The sequence below is a fragment of the Malaclemys terrapin genome, chromosome 14 (genome assembly GCF_027887155.1).
Source record: "Malaclemys terrapin pileata isolate rMalTer1 chromosome 14, rMalTer1.hap1, whole genome shotgun sequence".
NCBI lineage: Eukaryota > Metazoa > Chordata > Testudines > Emydidae > Malaclemys > Malaclemys terrapin.
Window position 1 is genome coordinate 9,643,308 of NC_071518.1, and position 18,487 is coordinate 9,661,794.

Below are 18,487 nucleotides of genomic sequence, written 5' to 3' on the forward strand. Positions count from 1 at the left end.
TTACCAGAAGATGAGTAACTGTTTTTTCTTCTTCAAGTGATTGCATATGTCCATTATATTGTAAGTGACTCCCAAGCTGTTATCAGTGGAGGTGAGGCTAGGAGTCTCATCAGAAGAGGGGACTGCTTTTCACACATTCACATCTTCCCTTGGTGTATCAGTAATTGCATAGTACCTAGCACACATACCAATGTCAACAATAGGGATGTTTCCTACAAAAGCAGTGGAGGTTGAATGCACCCAAGCTGAGTGAGCTGCCAACTGTTCAGGTGGTGTAATACCCTTAGCAGTACAGCACATAGCAATGTAGATGTCAATCCATTGAGAGAGCAGTTGTGCAGTAACAGGATGACCTCCCCTTCATTCTGCATAGGACACAAAGAGCTGTCAAGAAAACCAAGAAGGTTTTGTTCTATACTGTGGAGCACGTTGCTTTTGCGCGAGGGGGCGGAAGGACCTGTAAGAATATTGCCTGATTGAGGTGAAAATCAGATACTACTCTGGAAAGAAAAATAGGGTGTGGACTAAACTGCACCTTGTCCTTGTAGGATATTGTATTTGAAGGATCAGTTACTAGGGCATGCAACTCCCCCACTCTCCTCACAGGAGTGATGGCTACTAAAAAGGTTACATACAGCAAGAGGCTAAGGGCTTGAATGGAAGTCCCATATGAACTGACAGATCTAAATTCAGGTCCCAAAGAGGAGTTGGATCCCTGATAGATAGGAATAGACTACCTAAGACCTTTTATGAACATGTTTGTCAAAGGACTAGAGAAAACAGTCCTTTCAGTAACCAGGGGCATTTCCTGTTCTACTGAATTGTGAACAAATTCACTGGAGAAATTCCCCCTACTCAAAGCTATGATCTTAGAACAGCTGTATGGGAGACAGTCATGATCCACGCTGAATATCTGCTTCAGCAGTCTGCCAGGCCATTCTGAACTCCCAGCAGGTGTGATGCTTTGAGAGTTTACTTATTCAGTATGCAGAAATTCCACTGCCTGGCTGCCTCGGGACACAGCCCATCTGAGCAGGCATCCCCACTGCTCGTTCACATAAAACACTGCTGTGGGGTGAGCACTTTCATGCTCCTGCCCTGGATGTGTGGCAGGAACTGCTGACACACTCTGGATAGTGCACATCACTCATGAACAGTTATGTGTAGTTTGCCCTCATGAGTAGACCACAGGCCCTGAGCTTGCAGATGGCCCAAATAAAACTCCCACTCGATAGCAGAAGCAGTTGTCCCAAAGATCATAGAAGGGAGAGTTAGTGACCTGGCAGGTATTGTCTTGGTTCATCCACCAATCCATGCACAACAAGACCTTGGCTGGGATGCACACTAACTTGTCCAGATGATGCACCTGATCTGAGATAGAGATGGGGTGGGAGAGGTGGGTCTCATAAGTACGTGCCACCATGTGCCCCCAGAACCGGAGCCAGTTCCTTGCAGAGGTTTGGGGGTAGCTTTTGAATGATGTACAAAAGTCTCATAGGAAACCATAGGCCAAGGAGCTCCCTTGCACTAACTGAGCAAGCTCCAATGCCGGGGAAAAAGCCACTTCCCAGAGGCAGGGGCACCAGAATAGGGGGGGCAAAGGGGCCATGGACCCTCCCACTTTTTACCACCCATAAGGGTGAGCAACGGAGGGGAGGGGGCGGAGAGGAGTAAGCAGGAGGTGGAGCCTTGGGGAGAAGGGGTGGAGAGGAGTGAGGCAGAACTTCCACCACTCCTGATCTAAGGCATTTTTCTCTCTGCTTCTTCATTTTTGTTTTGAAGGCACAGCTGATCAGATACCTGTCTCTGACGTGACCCTCAAACAGAGAGAGTGAGGAGTACTAATGGGCATCGGCTTGCAACACCCCAAGCACGGCTTGAAGCCACGGGACCTTGCTATAGGCTCCCATGGTACCAGGGGAAGCTCAGACATGCCGCCTATCCGAACAATAATAAAATACAATTACAACAAAGAAAAGGTTCTCAGAGAGACCAAACCAAGTACCACTAACAACTAGATATCTAATTAACTTATATTAATTAGATGTTCACAGAGACATGAGGACTATAAAGCACAGTACATGGTCTGACCTCTGACAGCAAGAAGGAAATGTAGGATGGCTCCACCAGTTATAGTATCAGCTCAGAGTGCAAGGGAAGCCAGGTTGCATGTGTGACTGTCCATGTGTGTACAGCTAGGGAAAACTCTCTGGAAGTGGTGCACAAGGTGCGCACATACCTGCTCAACTACTTGAGCAGGTAAAATTATTATAATATATATAAAATATTCTGAAGAATTCTATCTGCCAAACACACAGATATATGCTCATGTTAACAACATTTTTGATAGCTCATTGGACAGAACTCCATGATTAGAAAGTAGAGCTAGATAATATATTGTTCCATGGGCAGCTTGAGAAAATAAGAAGAGAAGCATAGAACTGAAATTAATCTATGTAGCGTGAAGAAAGTTTAATTGGACAGAAGGTTGCAAAACAAGGGAGGATTTGATAATACTTCCACAGCAATGTTCTCAAAGGAGACCTCTTTTTGTCCAAGCAGAACTTTGCATTCACAAATACACAGTTTTCCCAAATTGTCTCTAGGAGACACAAAAGATAGACTTTACGTATACAAAACACAAATATTTATGTGCTGGTCTGACTCACAGCTCAGAAACAGGAAAGAAAAAGCAAGCATTAGGAATCTGGATCCCCTCTCATTTAGAGGTAATAAATATGGTTGGTTTCCGTGTGTGGGTGGTTATGAGAGTGAGTGTGTCCAGAAATTGCATGTGCAAGTGTTTATGTTCTGAAAATTTTATAAATATAGTAACATGCAATATTAATCAAAACATCAAACCTGTTGTACTCTCAAAAAGCAGCAAACCTGAGCCACAGGAAAAAAGATACTTTGTGAAGACAGGGTACAGGCCATAATGCTAAGACTACTCACTTGATAAGTGGGAATTGCTTCTCTATCAAGGGACCGTGTCACCGAGATTTCCCCAGTGTTCTCATTGATTTTGAACGCTCCTTTTGGCTCTTGATCCACTCCCTTTCCAGAAAGTCGAAACTTTGATCCCTCTGTTCCGTCGCTGTCGATAACCTGTTAGGTGAAAGTAACAAGTTAGGACCTAGCTCGACTGAACTGATCAAAAAACTCTTATAAAACGTAGTAATTCAACAGAAACTATTTTAAACCTTACCCTAATGAGAAACTATATAATGAATTTCTTGACATTAAAAATGAAGCTTTTTAAAAAATAAATACTCCCCCCCACACACACACACTTTAAATCATCCAGAACACAGAGTTAAATTTTAGTATCTAATCCTGAAAAAAATTGATGTCAATAGGATTAGATCAAAAGTCGGTTAGTTACTAGTCTATTCCTCCTGCCCCCTGCAAGAGGAACTCCAATTATCCAAGCTAATGTTATCCTACCTATCCTATCCACTACAGTACTTGCCCACCAGGTAGGGGTGGTTGTGATTTGATTTGAGTTTTCATTTAAATTGAAAAAAAAAAACAACAGACATTCCATTTAAGTGGGACAAAATTTGGTGACTTGATTCCACTCTAAATGGTTAAAAAAATATCTCAGTAACAACTGCCTACCACACAATGATTCCTAATTCATTTCTAAACAATTTAAAGTGAGACTGACACTGTTTCATGCACATCCCTCTCCCAGGTTTAAAGCAAGGAAAATCCTCCTAATTAAATATTTGAGTGCCCTGCCCGGGACATCGCTTAGCCATACAGATGGAACTCCTGTTCTTTTCATGTGTCTATTCTTGATAACACTCCCCCTTTTCTCCATTTCAGAGAAAGCCTAAACATCCTTTCTCAGGTGTGTTCCACATTAGTGGAAGCAGCATGTATAAACTCCTAGAGCTACGTGAAGTTTCTTACAACCTAGATTCTTTGCAAACTTGTATTTACACACCAGAACCTAAAAGGATTATAAACTAATCTTGCCCTATTATGCTGACAATCTTGCCAAATCATTCTTTCCTATTGCTGTTTTCATGTTATTTTTGTTTCTACCATTTTGTTAATGTTTCCACAGAAACATTAAGTCAAATATTTATGTGCTGGTCTGAATCACAGCTTAGGAAAAAACAAAGGAAAAGTACTGGTATTAGGAATTCTGGATCCACTCCCATTTAGAGTTAATAAATGCACAATGACCCTGAGGAAATCCATGTTTGTTGGCCTTTTTACTGTGGGTTCAGCAATGCCAGTTTGCAGATTATTGGGCAGTATGATTTTTGGCTAACCCATACAATCATTATTCCATTTTTTTAATTATTTTAATTGAGAGAAAATTTGCCTCAAGACAATACTCTGCAAGAAAAAGCATGTCAGAAATAAAGTTTCTCTGCGGGTAGGGAGGGCAGAATTTCTGTGTTATAAATGTGTTCCACCTTCTTTGTCTTCTTTTCAAAACATAAATGGATTCCCCATCATCATCCAATTCTGAATATGCCACAGCAAAACACAGAGTCAGGATAGGTCCATGCAGATCTCCCCTTCCAACCAACAATCAGGCAAAGCTTGCTTGGTATCACAGTCCTTGCTCCCTAGCAGGGCCTTGGATCCCACTTTTGTCATTTTCTTAGGAGAGGGGAGAGCTGCTGGCCTTCTGGTCTCTACACCCTCTCTTCTGGGGCTTGATTCTGCCATCAGTTCAACACATGCAACTTACACTCAAACCTACAAAACCAGGAAGTCTTTTATCTGCCCTCCCACCCCTTTCCAAATGGTAGTCCCTCCTAGAGTGCACCACTGCAACAATCAATCCCTACTAACCAGGATCAAACTGCCCACATGCTATCTGTGCTATCTGTGCACAGCTAACCTGGAGGTGAGCGGTATCAGAACAGCAGAACATCTCTCAGAGGCTCATCCTTGATGTAGCGATGGAAAGCATGGAGCACACGGAAGCCTGAAGTATCAGTTTCACCTGACTGCTCTTATTTGGGACTGGCAGCGACAGGACTTTAAAAAAGTCATTTTTAAGAAGTTTTGGTTTTTTACTGTTTAATTAGCCACAAGAGGGAGCTACTACATGCTCCCAGGAATATAACAGGAACATTAACATCTTCTAATTAAGATGCTCATATAAAGCTTCCATAAATCAAAGAAAGTGCATTTCCCAGTTCACACTAAACTCAATACAGATGAAAAGTTTAATAAAAATCAGACTTAATTTGCCATATGTTTCAGAGCTTCAACAAGAATAAGGAGGAAAGAACAGGATGACTTTCTAACATCGCGTCTCATAAACTAGTTACTAAGACTAGTGTCTTAAATAGTACCATTCATGCCAAGATCTCAACGTATATCACAAAGGTGGGTGTTATGATTCCCACTTTACAGATGGAGAAACTGAGGCACAGAAAAGTTAAGGCTAAAATTTTCAATACTGGGTGCTCCCAAATAAGTGGTCTGATTTTCAGGGGAGCTGAGTACCTGCAGCTAAGAATGGGCCAATCATATCAGGAGCTTGCATATGGATTTAGGAGGTCTGTAGGTACCGCAGGTTGAAAACAGCGGCTTAACATCAGGTCTCTTGATCCTTAGTCTCCTATTTTATCTATTAGCTTACACTGCACTGGGTATTTAAGAGTACAAACATTATTTGAGTATAATGGAAACAGCATGTATTACACTCCAGAAATTAAAAACTTTCTTAGCAATAACTTATAAGAAGCCAAATAGAGCCAGGTTTTACAAGGTGCTGAGTTCCTCTTGTGAGGTGCAAGTCACCCTCAGCTGCCATTCATTTCAATGGGATTTGAGAGTTCCCAAAACCATGCAGAGGATCCAGATCTCAGTTAGTGATCATAGAATCATAGGCCTGGAAGATTTCAGAGTAGAAGCCGTGTTAGTCTGTATCCGCAAAAAGAACAGGAGTACTTGTGGCACCTTAGAGACTAACAAATTTATTAGAGCATAAGCTTTTGTGGACCACAGCCCACTTCCTCGGATGCGGACTGGAAGGGACCTCAAGACATCTAGTCCAGTCCCCTGCACTCAGGGCAGGACTAAGTATTATCTAGACCATCCCTGACAGGTGTTTGCCTAATGTACTCTTAAAAATCTCCAATGATGGAGATTCCACAACCTCCCTAGGCAATTTATTCCATTACTCAACCACCCAGACAGTTAGGAAGTTTTTCCTATTGTCCAATCTAACCCTCCATTGCTGCAATTTAAGCCCATTGCTTCTTGTCCTATCCTCAGCAGTTAAGAACAACATTTTCCCCCCTTCTCCTTGTAATATCCTTTTATGTACCTGAAAACTGTTATGTCCCTTCTCAGTCTTCTCTTTTCCAGACTAAACAAACCCAATTTTTTCAATCTTCCCTCATAGGTCATGTTTTCTAGACCTTTAGTCATTTTTGTTGCTCTTCTTTCTCCAACTTGTTCAATCTTTTCTGAAATGTGGTGCCCAGAACTGGGCACAATACTCCAGTTGAGGCTAAATCAGCGCAGAGCAGAGCAGAATTATTTCTTCTGTCTTTCTTACAACACTCCTGCTTATTCATCCCAGAATGATGTTTGTTTTTTTTGCAACAGTGTTACACTGTTGACTCATATTTAGCTTGTCATCCACTATGGCCACCAGATCCCTTTCCGCAGTACTCCTCCTAGGCCAGTGATGGGCAACCTGCGGCCCGAGGGCTGCAGGGACATGTTGGCCGTCGCTTCCCGCAGCTCCCATTGGCCGGCAACGGTGAACTGTGACCACTGGAAGCTGTGGGTGGCCATGCCTGCGGACAGTTTGTAAACAAACCGTCTGGTGGCCCACCAGTGGAGTACCCTGACGGGCCATGTGCCACACGTTGCCCACCACTGTCCTTTGCAGTCATTTCCCATTTTGTATGTGTACAACTGATTGTTCCTTCCTAAGTGGAGTACTTTGCATTTGTGCTTATTGAATTTCATCATATTTACTTCAGACCATTTCTCCAGATCATTTTGAATTATAATCCTATCTTCCAAAGCACGTGCAACACCTCCCAGCTTAGTATCATCCACAAACTTTATAATTGTACTCTCTATGCCGTTATCTAAATCATTGATGAAGATATTAACAGAACAAGACCCAGAACTGATACCTGCGGGACCCCACTCATTATGTCCTTCCAGCATGACTGTGAACCACTGATAACTACTCTCTGTGAACAGTTATGCACCCACCTTTTAGTAGTTCCATCTAGGTTGCATATCCCCAATTTGTTTATGAGAAAGTCATGCGAGACAGTATCAAAAGATTTACTGAAATCAAGATATACCACATCTACCACTTTCCCCCATCCACAAGGCTTGTTACCTTGTCAAAGAAAGCTATCAGATTGGTTTGACACAATTTGTTCTTGACAAATCCAGGTGGACTGTGACTTATTGCCTTATTATATTCTAGATGTTTGCAAATTGATTGCTTTATTATTTGCTCCATTATCTTTCCGGGTACAGAAGTTAAGCTGAGTGGTCTGTAATTCCCCGGGTTGTCCTTATGTCCCTTTTTATAGATTTCAGAAGATTGGAAAGGGCAAATATAGTGCCAATCTCTCCTGTCTTCCATGACTTTTCAAAGATAATTGCTAATGGCTCAGATATCTCCTCAGTCGGCTCCTTGAGTATTCTAGGATTCATTTAATCAGGTCCTGGTGACTTGAAGACATCTAACTTGTCTAAGTAATTTTTAATTTGTTCTTTCCCTTTTTTAGCCTCTGATACTACCTCATTTTCACTGGCATTCACTGTGTTAGACAGCCAATCGCTACCAACCTTCTTGTTGAAAAACGAAACAAAGAAGTTATTAAGCACCTCTGTCATTTCCACATTTTCTGTTATTGTCCCCTCCGCCCAAATTGAGTATGTACATACCAATAATGTTATAGTAATACTTGTTCAGCTGGCCCTGAAATCCCAATGCCTTCTGCACACAGAAGACCCAAAATATGGCTATTAATTACACAGTGTACTCTGGTTTTATATTGTTTTAATGTTTAGAGGGAATTTCAATCCTTAAAACAAGGTATTGACAAAGCTGTATAAAGAGTATGACTAGCCTGAAGGGGAAGGATGGTCCAGTGGTTAGGGGACTATAGAGAAACCTGTGCTTTATTCCTAATTTTGCAACAAACTTTCTATGTGACCTTGGGAAAGCCACTTCTCTTCTCTTGCCTCAATTCCCCATATGCAAAATGGGGATAAAAGCACATCCCTACCTCACACAGGTGTTGTGAGAGTAAATACATTAAGGACTACCAGGTGCTATGATACTATCTTAAGGAGGTCACATAAGAAGTGCCTTACATAGACCAAAAGGAAAGACACTTAAGACAAAGTGCTTAGAATCATGATGACTCACACCATGAGTAGAAAATGGAATGTTCTTGAGTTGGTAAAAGCTGCCTCTTGGCTGAAACATATTTAACAAACATGATTTTTCAGCAGACTGTGTGTCCCATCCAGCTAAGCTCATTTCAACCCTGTGATCCCTCAGTTGTTACGGGCTTATCACAGTAATAAATCAGAGTATTCTCAAAAAAAGGGAGATAAAAGCAACAGCACCACCACATACCCCAAGAGAGAAATATTTTTACAGTTCTGCAACTTCAGCAATTCTGCCATCAACAACATTTATTCCATGTTAGGAAGCATGAAAGTGTCATTACTTAATAGTAGTTCACATGAAATATTTCCTGAATTTCTAAATCCTTACCACTGGCTATCTGTATTTCAGAGATGCATCATTTCAGCCCTGCAAAGGAGCTCTAGATCAGCTCCCAGTGCAGTGACCATGTAGGGGATGAGACTTTGAAAGCCATCTAAATTAACTAGACTGCTTTGAATATCTTGACTATAATGCTTGCACCAGTAACTCAACTAGGCTAAATTCTAATTTTTTGCTTGCAGTTTAATTAATTAGTTTAATTGCCTGCAGTTTAATTTAATTTTTGCCTGCAGATAACCCACAAAACAATGTGCTTGCTATTAAAGGGTGAGAAATTGGCCCAGAACATGAATACTTGAGCCCAGAGACCAAATCAACTCTTGTGAATACCCAGGAATGAAAGAAAAGGAAACGGTCAAATTAATGTTTTTTCAGTAGCATGGCAGGACCTGGGGAACATGGTACTTTCTTCCTTCCTTGAATATCTGCGTTGACTATAAATATTTTACCTGGCTTTGTTGAATGGCTTAGTAAACACTTCCCTGTATTTCAGAGAAAGGATAGTTTACACAGTTAGTGAACAAACAGGCACATTTGAACTTTGCAAAGAAAACTGTAACTCAGTTATTTTAATTTTAAAACTACATTTCCCTTTGCAAACTTAATTAGATTCTCAGCCTCTACTCAATGTCACATCCCTAAGGGTCAATTTTAATTGGGAGAAACATGTGACTGGAGCGTGTTTTAATTTCACACTTTCCAGTGTATAATAAAAAGGCAATGTCTATTGGGCAAAAGCTACTTTTCCAAGATTAGCCATTCCTTTTTGGACTTCTTGGAGCTACATTTTGTATTGGTTCTTTTTGCTACTACCTAAAAACAAAAGTGACTATTGGGTAGGCTTTTCTTTGCAGCTTATAAATTAAAGACAACATGACACAAACTATTATATTGCATAATGCAGCTGAAAACATCTTTGGAAATTGAAGTCCACTTTACAGATACACAAAAGTGCTAAGATATACCAATACATAAATAAATTGAACTTGGAAACTATTTTTTCTAGCAGTCATCACGAAATAGGAATGTATCTCTTTCTCCAATATTGCAATTATCTGTTCGTAAATTTTGTATAAATAAAATGAAATGAATTATGAAAATGAAAAGACATAAACTTGTTCCCAATATTGTATTTACCCTCCTCTAATTATAAACCTGTTTCGCATGGAAGACATCTTTGGAAACTAAGATCTACTGCACATGCTGAGTGCCTCTTGAGCAAGCTGCATATGTGCTTGCAAATCGGATTGGGAGAGAATTTATAGCAACCTTATATAAACATCTCCAGCACCAGCCAGATCCAAATGGAGAATCTAATTCATAAAGGCAAATTATCATGTGTCTGACTTTAAGCCATGTGAAGTGCATCATGTGCCATATATCGACATCAAAGTGGCATTTGATTCAGTTGACGGGTCAGCACTTTGGCTCACACTGAAAGGAGATGGAGTTCCAGACCCTCTGCTAACTCTAGTACACCTATCTTCACACTTGTATCAAATTAGAGTTGTGTTGGTTCATGGTTTTCAATGTGTTTTTACACAATCTTTGGTATGCAGCACGGTTGCATTCTCGCCCTGGGGCTATTTTGTCTAGCTAGCAGCCGGATATTAGGACTTGCCCTTCACACATCAGAATCCAGGTTGGTCAAGAAACATTCACCAACCAACACCATGCAGATGATGGTGCCCTGCTTGTGGAGAAGTCAGAGAATTTTAACCCTGCCCAGCAAGATCTCCAAAATGCCACCCACACTATGGGGTTAAATGTCTCATGACAGTAGACCAAGGTCCAGAACCTCAGAGCTGGGCCACCAAAACCCCCAGTTCAGGTGAGGGTGAGATCTTGGAAAGCATTGATGAGTCCCTCTACCTAGGCTGCAAGCAGAGTTCAAACAGTTGCAGCAAAACAGATAGACATTCTTTCACGAATAAGTCTCGCTGCCTCCTGCATTAATCCCATGCTTTTGCATCCGTAAGCATGATGTCTTTGTCTCTGTGCATATTCAGGACCCATCAAACTTGTGTATTACTATACAGAAACCTGGCCCCTATTACAGGCAGACATGGAGCAGTAGAGACATTCCATATGTCATGTCAGCATCACATCCTGAGACTAAAGTGGTTTGATTTTGTGCAAAATGTCATAATTTCACAGTGATTTGCCCTTCCTTCCATTAATCATTATATTCAAAAGCAGCATTGTATGATTTTTTGGCAATGTTACCCAGATGAATAATAACACCCCAGCACACCATGCTTTCAAACTTCCCATCAATGCACAAAGGGGTGCATGCCCTGACTATCTACCATCACCGACAGAGAGATTTGTGGCTTTGGAGGATTTAGCCAGATCTGGGAACTTTACTACACAACGTCTGGTGTGACACCTTCAACCATGGTCACACTGGATGGCACAACAATAGTCAGTAAGCTACGTGTGTTTGATAATTTTAAGCACATGAATTCAAGGGGACTATACATATGCTCAGAATTAGTCACATGCTTAATTATGTTGCTGAATCAAACCCTGTAGCTGGAAAACAGGTCATTACAAACATTATACATTTTACCCTGAACAGGATTCATCCTCCTTTATGAATCAGAAATTTACCAAGGCAATTAAATTCCACAAACCTTTCAGCAAAATGACTTGGTTGGAGTCCCAAATCCCGAAGTAATCATTTTAACAAACTATGTTTCTAAACAACCAGGCCCTTGTTTTCAAGAGTGTCTTTTTGGTATAAATCATCCGAAGATCCTCTTTTGAAATGCAGCCAAAAAGTATCTTCTGAATGTAATGGCCATGAATTGCAACAGGGAAAATACCACAGCATAGGTTTTAAACCAAGAAGAACTTTGAATCAAGTTTGAGTAAGAGATACAGGGTGTCACGAATCTGTCCTTGGCAGAGTGCCCCTGTTAGGAGCTACATGGAGAACACAAGTGTGAGGATCCAAAATGGCCCCACTCCAACAGCTCCTGCTGGCTGGGTTAGTCTAGCAAGGCTGGTGCTCTATCCTCTGGCTAAGGTCTGGTGACTGTTTTTCCCCCTTTCAGGGTACCAGGGGAAACAAATGAAACAGTCCGCAGTCAACAAAAGAGGTTAAATAAAACCGTAAGGAAAAGAAAGAAAACCTGTAGACAGCTCCAGTCAGGATATTGGCCTCTCTTATTGCAGAGAGCCTTGGAAGTGCCACAGAGTTCACCAGGTCTCCAGCATAAGTCTCAGTCTTTCTCCTTAGCCGAGAGGATCCAAGTTTTCCTCTCTGCAAGGGCAGAGGCTCTGTTGGCTGTCAGACCTCTCCCTGGGAGCTAGGGAACCCAACAGCCTGTTCCCTTGCCAAGGTTGCCCCCCTCTGAGTGGAGTTCCCTCCTTTTAACTTTTCTTCCAGTCCTGGCATGATTTGGAGTGCAGAAGGGTGGGACCACTCTAGCCCAAAGCAGCTCCTTAACCCCTTCCATGCTGCAATGGAGTTTGTCTATCCCACCACACAAGGGTCCACACACATACACACACACACACACACACACACACACACACACAAAAAGTCTACTCATTCACACACCTACATGAAGGCTCTGAACCTGCAACTGACTCCTCATAGGTGGACCCCTTTAACTGGAAGTTTTTTAACGGGGCTCTTCATCAGTGCATGGGGTTTGCTTTCATAGAATCAATTGTAGGATTGAGGCTTACAGGTTTCTCCTGCAGTTACTGCAAATATCATGCAAACTGGGGATTTAAAGATACAAATTAGCATTTTGACACTGAATATTTGGGTACACATGCAAATACGGTAACTGAATGCACAAGTGAATGTTGACTTTTTGCAATCTCCTTTTGCCTTTAATTTATGAGAGGCAAGAAGAAGATTCCCTGATTGTAAGCAATGTTCACTTGGCCTGTGGTTTTAAGCAAACTCTGGAACTGAAACTCACAAATGCTGCAGTAGATTATTATTATTTCATTTGTCTGGATTTGCTACACTACAGGATATATATTGACTATTTTGACTGGGCAGAATTTATAGCCACAGAGCTTCATGATCTCGAACTAATACATTTGGAGTTATCATCAGTGCCTGGATTTTTCACTGGTTTCTTTGGCCTTTCAATTACCATATTCTAATCACTGTCTAAGTTACTAAACTAGGAAATACTCTGTTCACTGAAGGAAGATCACACTGCTTAAGAGAATTTGAGGATTGCCTGTTTGAGTGACAAGTGGCTAGAGTAGCTCCAAATGTATAGTTAGTTGTCAGGAAAATTTGATTGTGAGTGGCAAATAATTTTTTTTTAAATCTCAAATGAAATCTTTTAAAAAAAGGGGGATGGGGGCAGGGAGATTTTTCCATATAAGAAATTATATGGGATTTATAAAAAACCTATAACTGTAATCTAAAAAGGCAATTATTCAGAAATAGCATTTAATGGTATCTCATTGGAGCGATTCAGGATATGGACAGAACAGATAATATGCAATCATCATGCATGTACCTAAGACAGTGTTTCTCAAACTGGGGTCGCCGCTTGTGTAGGGAAAGCCCCTGGTGGACCGGGCCCGTCCGCAGGTCTATCCGATCGCGGCTCCTACTGGCCACATTTTGCTGCTCCAGGCCAATGGGAGCTGCTGGAAGTGGCACGGGCCGAGGGACTTACTGGCCGCCGCTTCCAGCAGCTCCCATTGGCCTGCAGTGGCGAACCGCAGCCAGTGGGAGCTGCGATTGGCCGGACCTGCGGATGGGGCAGGTAAACAAACCGGCCCGGACCGCCAGGGGCTTTCCCTACACAAGCTGTGACCCCAGTTTGAGAAACACTGACCTAAGAGATTGTAAGTAAATGAGAGAATAGTATTAAATATCTAGTTAATTATTGTTTTCCTAATATTATCTTAAGTATTATCTAGTCTAAATATGTTCCACTTTCTTTGTAATAATTCATAACCTAAGACTAAAAAATCCCTTCAATTACATTTATATTTTGACATTCAATAGCCAGAATGAACCATAAGTCTCTAGACTCCACATTCCTGATGTAACTCCAACAAAATCAATCCAGCAGTGAGTGTGGCTAGGGTTGCCAACCCTCCAGGATTGTCCTGGAGTCTCCTCGATGTATTCCAGGAAGTTTCATCACATGATGTAATTATTTCATTGGTCTGGATTTGCTACACTACAGGATATTACATCATGTGATGAAACTTCCAGGAATACATCCAACCAGAATTGGCAACCCTAGGTGTGGCCTGCTTCACACAAATGATAAACAAACTTTCCTTGCAGGTAATAATATACTGAAGACTGTACTCTGAAATATAAAAGTGTATAAACAAGCTATTGTGTATCCCAGAGCTCCTGCTAGGGTGCTATGATTGCACTGCCCCCCATTTCTTGCTGTCATGAATACAAAAGGTAAAAGCTCTTCCCCTGTGTGACTATAAACACAGGTTTATTAAAACACAAAGGTAGAAAAAAATCTCTCCTCACCATTGTCTTTTAATGCTGTTTTCTTGTCAGTTTGATGTTTGTTTTCAGTCATTTACACTTGATGCTTCTGGAACCCACCACGGCAGCATTTTATACCCACTTTGCACCCGTGTAAATGGCGTCACCAAGTGTGACGCAGTGGCAACTCGCCCCCAATATATTTAGCATTCTGCTGACTTTCCCCCAGAGGCACCTGCACAACTTTAAACCTAAGTAGCAGCTTTTTCCCAGCTACAGCAATGTCTGATTCTTAAATGGTCCCTAGAAAACATCACTCTCCATTGGAAAGCAAAACCCAGCCTGGGGCTCAGAAGTGGCTACACTTGCAACCACAGCCCATTCACCACACCAACCAGTCTTTTGGGCAATGCCTCCAGGGGAAGCAAAAAAAAAGAAACCGGATTGGGATTAGGTGGAAACCTCCAATGGAAACAGAGTTTCTGGGATTATGGAATAAGGATTGTGGATAGAGGAATCCAATTTGGGATTGAGTAGGAGTGGCAAAGTGAGCACCACAGGGTACGTGAATGCAAGAGGAGACATACCTGGAAATGAATGTTCCGTTTGTATTTAGAGAAAGAAATGAAAGATTGTGCCTGGTTTTATTTTGATTTAACTAGCTGCCCAGCCCAAGTCTCTTTCTTTGAGACTACCGTGGAGTTGAGGGAAGACTCAGAGAAAAAACATGAACTGTACCAGAAAAATGTAGAAATATTTTTAACTGAACATTTTAAAAAACATTGTGTTGCTAACAAAGTACTGTGTACATTTGGTTTCAGAATATTAACTCTAAGACAATGTACTACTTCTGGATGTTTTTAGAACCCGCTTAGCACCCAATTCCCATATGTAGCATATAACCTACAGATCTAATTATAGATTTTTCTCAGTCACTAGTTCCCTAGGAAACAAATTCATGGCTCATGACTTGCACATGGAAGGTCATAGTAGGAAGATAAATATTTTTACGTGTATTGAAACTTATCTAGAGGTCACAGGTCTGCATCTCAGCAAGTGCTGGCACTTCTGTCAAGGACAGAAGGCTGTATATTTGATGGATATCTCAAGTATTTAATACCTTAAACATTTTAATCTGGTAAAGTACTTAATGCTTTAATTATCAACAATACTTCATTGTTTTTAATGCAATAAACAAAGAATTTCATGCTTTCTTTTTGCAAATGCATGTTACTGAGTATGGCTCACTTCTTGACTTAGAAATGAAAAATGATTCTCACACAACAATGAGAATCATCTGGAAAGTATCTGAAATACATCAGAAAAGTGAGGCAGAAAATGGAGTTTAACTTCAAAGTATGAATGATAAATAAAATGTAGTGTTTGTCCTGAAATTGGCTTCTAAAGTTAGCACAAAATGTCAGAACAAACTGATCCAACAACTTAATCAATAAGTTTGTAGCTGCACTACTAGAATGAAAAAAATGTGAGTAAATAGTGGTGCTTCATTTTCAATCAGCATCGCAAAAGAAGTTAGAATGTAATTAATGCTGAAACCAACCCATGTGTAAATGAGGAACTAGAGGGGGATAGGGCTGATTTTGGGGGCAGTAGGGAGAAAACAAGGGGGGTTTAAACATAAATTCCTTGTGTCAGATCTGTCATCCCCATCCCCAACTTGGAATGGTTCGAGTTCTGGCCCATGTGTAGTGACAATAGGTAAAATCTCACTGTATGTAAGTAGACCAAAGTCCTAGTCACACTCCACATGACAATCATGGTTCAATGCGACTTAAATGATGTATAGATCCTATGATGGTCTCGGCAGAAGGGTGAATTTCAAAGTATGTAAGGATTCTAGGATTCAACTATTTACACTCGTAGGGCATACTCTTTCTGTGTGTATGTGAATAGATAGATTAGACAGATAATCTAATTTTCAATATTTTCAGTTTCTCGACACTGCTTTTTTGGCTCTGCCAACTTGATCTTCTATTTTCACATTCTTTTCTCACCAGCTGTTTTTCCTCTCTCCCGTGTCTCTGTTCCTTTATTCACTCTCTCAAATGCCATCCACTTGTGCCAGCCTAGCTTTTGCCCTAATTGATTGACTTCTCTTTAGCTAGAAAATAACAGAAAAAACAAACTCAACCAAAATGAATATTATCAAAAACTGAATCATTCCTGAAAGCAAAACTGTGGGTTTAAATTATTGCCCAGCTCTTATATTGTGCTTTACTTTCCTAACTCCATCTAATCTCTTCTTTATTTTTTCCCTGTCTGGATCCCACTGTTGGATCTTGTCGTCTCTGCTTGACCACTTTGTAACAGAGGAAACAAAAAGAATCAAAGACAAGGGACCACATCTCCAGACTGGTGAGTAACCTAGTATCCCATCACATTCAATCCCTGTCCTGTCTGCTGACCAATTACTGCCTGTGGCAGTGGTGGGTTTTGACCGAGACACACTTGTCTACTAGTAGCTGGGAACAATTTATTTCATGCTGGCTACTGAACCACATCTGGATGGCAATGAAATTCAGAAACAATCACCAGAGCAGGATAAGAACCAGTGACATAGCAGTGAAAGGCGCTGGGACTAACCCTGCTGCCACTGAAGTCAGTGCAGGATTCATCCCTATATCTATACTTCATTTCCAATCCCTGAGTCTTTCAGCTCTCCCTGAAAGATACTACCTGAATATATACATTTGCTATCTTAATGGACCAATATAAAATTCTCATTATACGTATGTAAACCAAATAATCACTCTCTCTATATGTATTATACCTTCACTCAGCCTCATTTTAAAGATAAATAAGTGTCTGTGCTGCTGCTCTTAAACCTAATTTAATTTACATAAGAGAAATATGCTAAATAAATGTTTCCTGGCCTAAAAAAGCATTAAACCAGTAAACTCGTTTACTTTGCACATCAGACTGGCTTTAGTGAATATTAACACACACTTTGTGCTGACATTATGTCCAAAATATGCTTCTTGATTTTAATGCTATTATTTACTTACACTAATGGGAAAGATTATAATGTTTATTGTGTTGAATATTAAATAGGAGGAAATGTATGTCTTCCGTTAGAAAATGGGTGTAGACTGACTAACGCTAGTGGAAAATGGGACTTTTGTACACCAGTGCAATTTTACCATACAATATGACAAATTTATTTTTTATGGCATCTTTTATACAAAGTGAATCATAAAATACTTTGGACACAATCTTGCTCCCAGGGAAGCACATGGCAAAATTCTCATGGATTTCAATGGGGGAAGGAAGGATTGGATGCTTTCTGTAGTTAAAATGATACAGGACTTGCAGATGGAGAATCAATAATTCCATACAATCCAGGGGTTCTTAAACTTTGTGATAGTATGACTCACATCTTAATGGAGCGATTAGGCATCAACATTGGAAAATATTGGCCTAAATTATTTGTTCTTCAAAGCATTTCAGTGAAGTGTGTGAACATCTTTAGAAACAGTTGAAATCAAGAAGGAGAGCCAATAGCATGCAACTTTCCATCAGCAAGTAATCTACAGGCTGCAACGACTCCACGGACCACAAGTTGGGAAATGCTGCTCTTGCCCACACACTGTAGGAAAAATTATTCTGTTTGCAAATACAATAAACTATTGTACTATTTTTTAAACTTCTTTCCCACTTCCCCTCATCTCTGTGAAAATGTACAGAGGAGCATATGTCCCTCCAAAGTTAACGCTACTCCTGTAAGTCAGAGCTCAACAATGCAAGCAAGGATTCCACAATTTAGACCCCACATGTGTGTTAGATTGATTTTTTTTGCCAACAATTTGCATGCTATGCATTCATCCCCTGATATACTTCCACCACAGCCTCTCCTGAGAGAGAAACAGAAGATTGAAAAGAAAAGAGAAAAAGGTCATTTTTGAATGAGCAATAAATCTTACTCTTGTATGTTTAAGAGATTGCATTATCTGTGAAGGTATTTGCACATTTACCTATTCTTCACTGTTAATTTCCATACCTTCTCAGAGGGTTTGAGGGCTTTTTAATGGTGACATTCCTTGGTATGCCCATGTTTTAACAGTAGCAACATTAACTCAAAGTTAACGACTTTTGTTGTTGATTTGATATTTGACTTTCATCTCTCCTGATGAAGTTCAGCTTTCAATTTTATTCAGTATTTGGGCTGTGAAATTAACCTTTTTTCCAAGTGACAGAACTGCCAATAAGGTACACTGAGATGTACTGTCACTCTGTGTATGTCTGATTTTTGCCCAACCTGCTTT

The 18,487-nt window shown here is 40.6% G+C and overlaps 1 protein-coding gene across 1 annotated transcript in view; it reads right to left on the minus strand.

The window, feature by feature from the left end:
- CDH13 (cadherin 13) overlaps window positions 1–18,487 on the minus strand; it is a 759,507-nt gene that overhangs the window by 393,997 nt on the left and 347,023 nt on the right. The window contains exon 5 of the mRNA XM_054048572.1: window positions 2,956–3,108. Within this exon, the coding sequence (XP_053904547.1) occupies window positions 2,956–3,108 (153 nt within the window). The remainder of the gene's footprint in view (window positions 1–2,955; window positions 3,109–18,487) is intronic.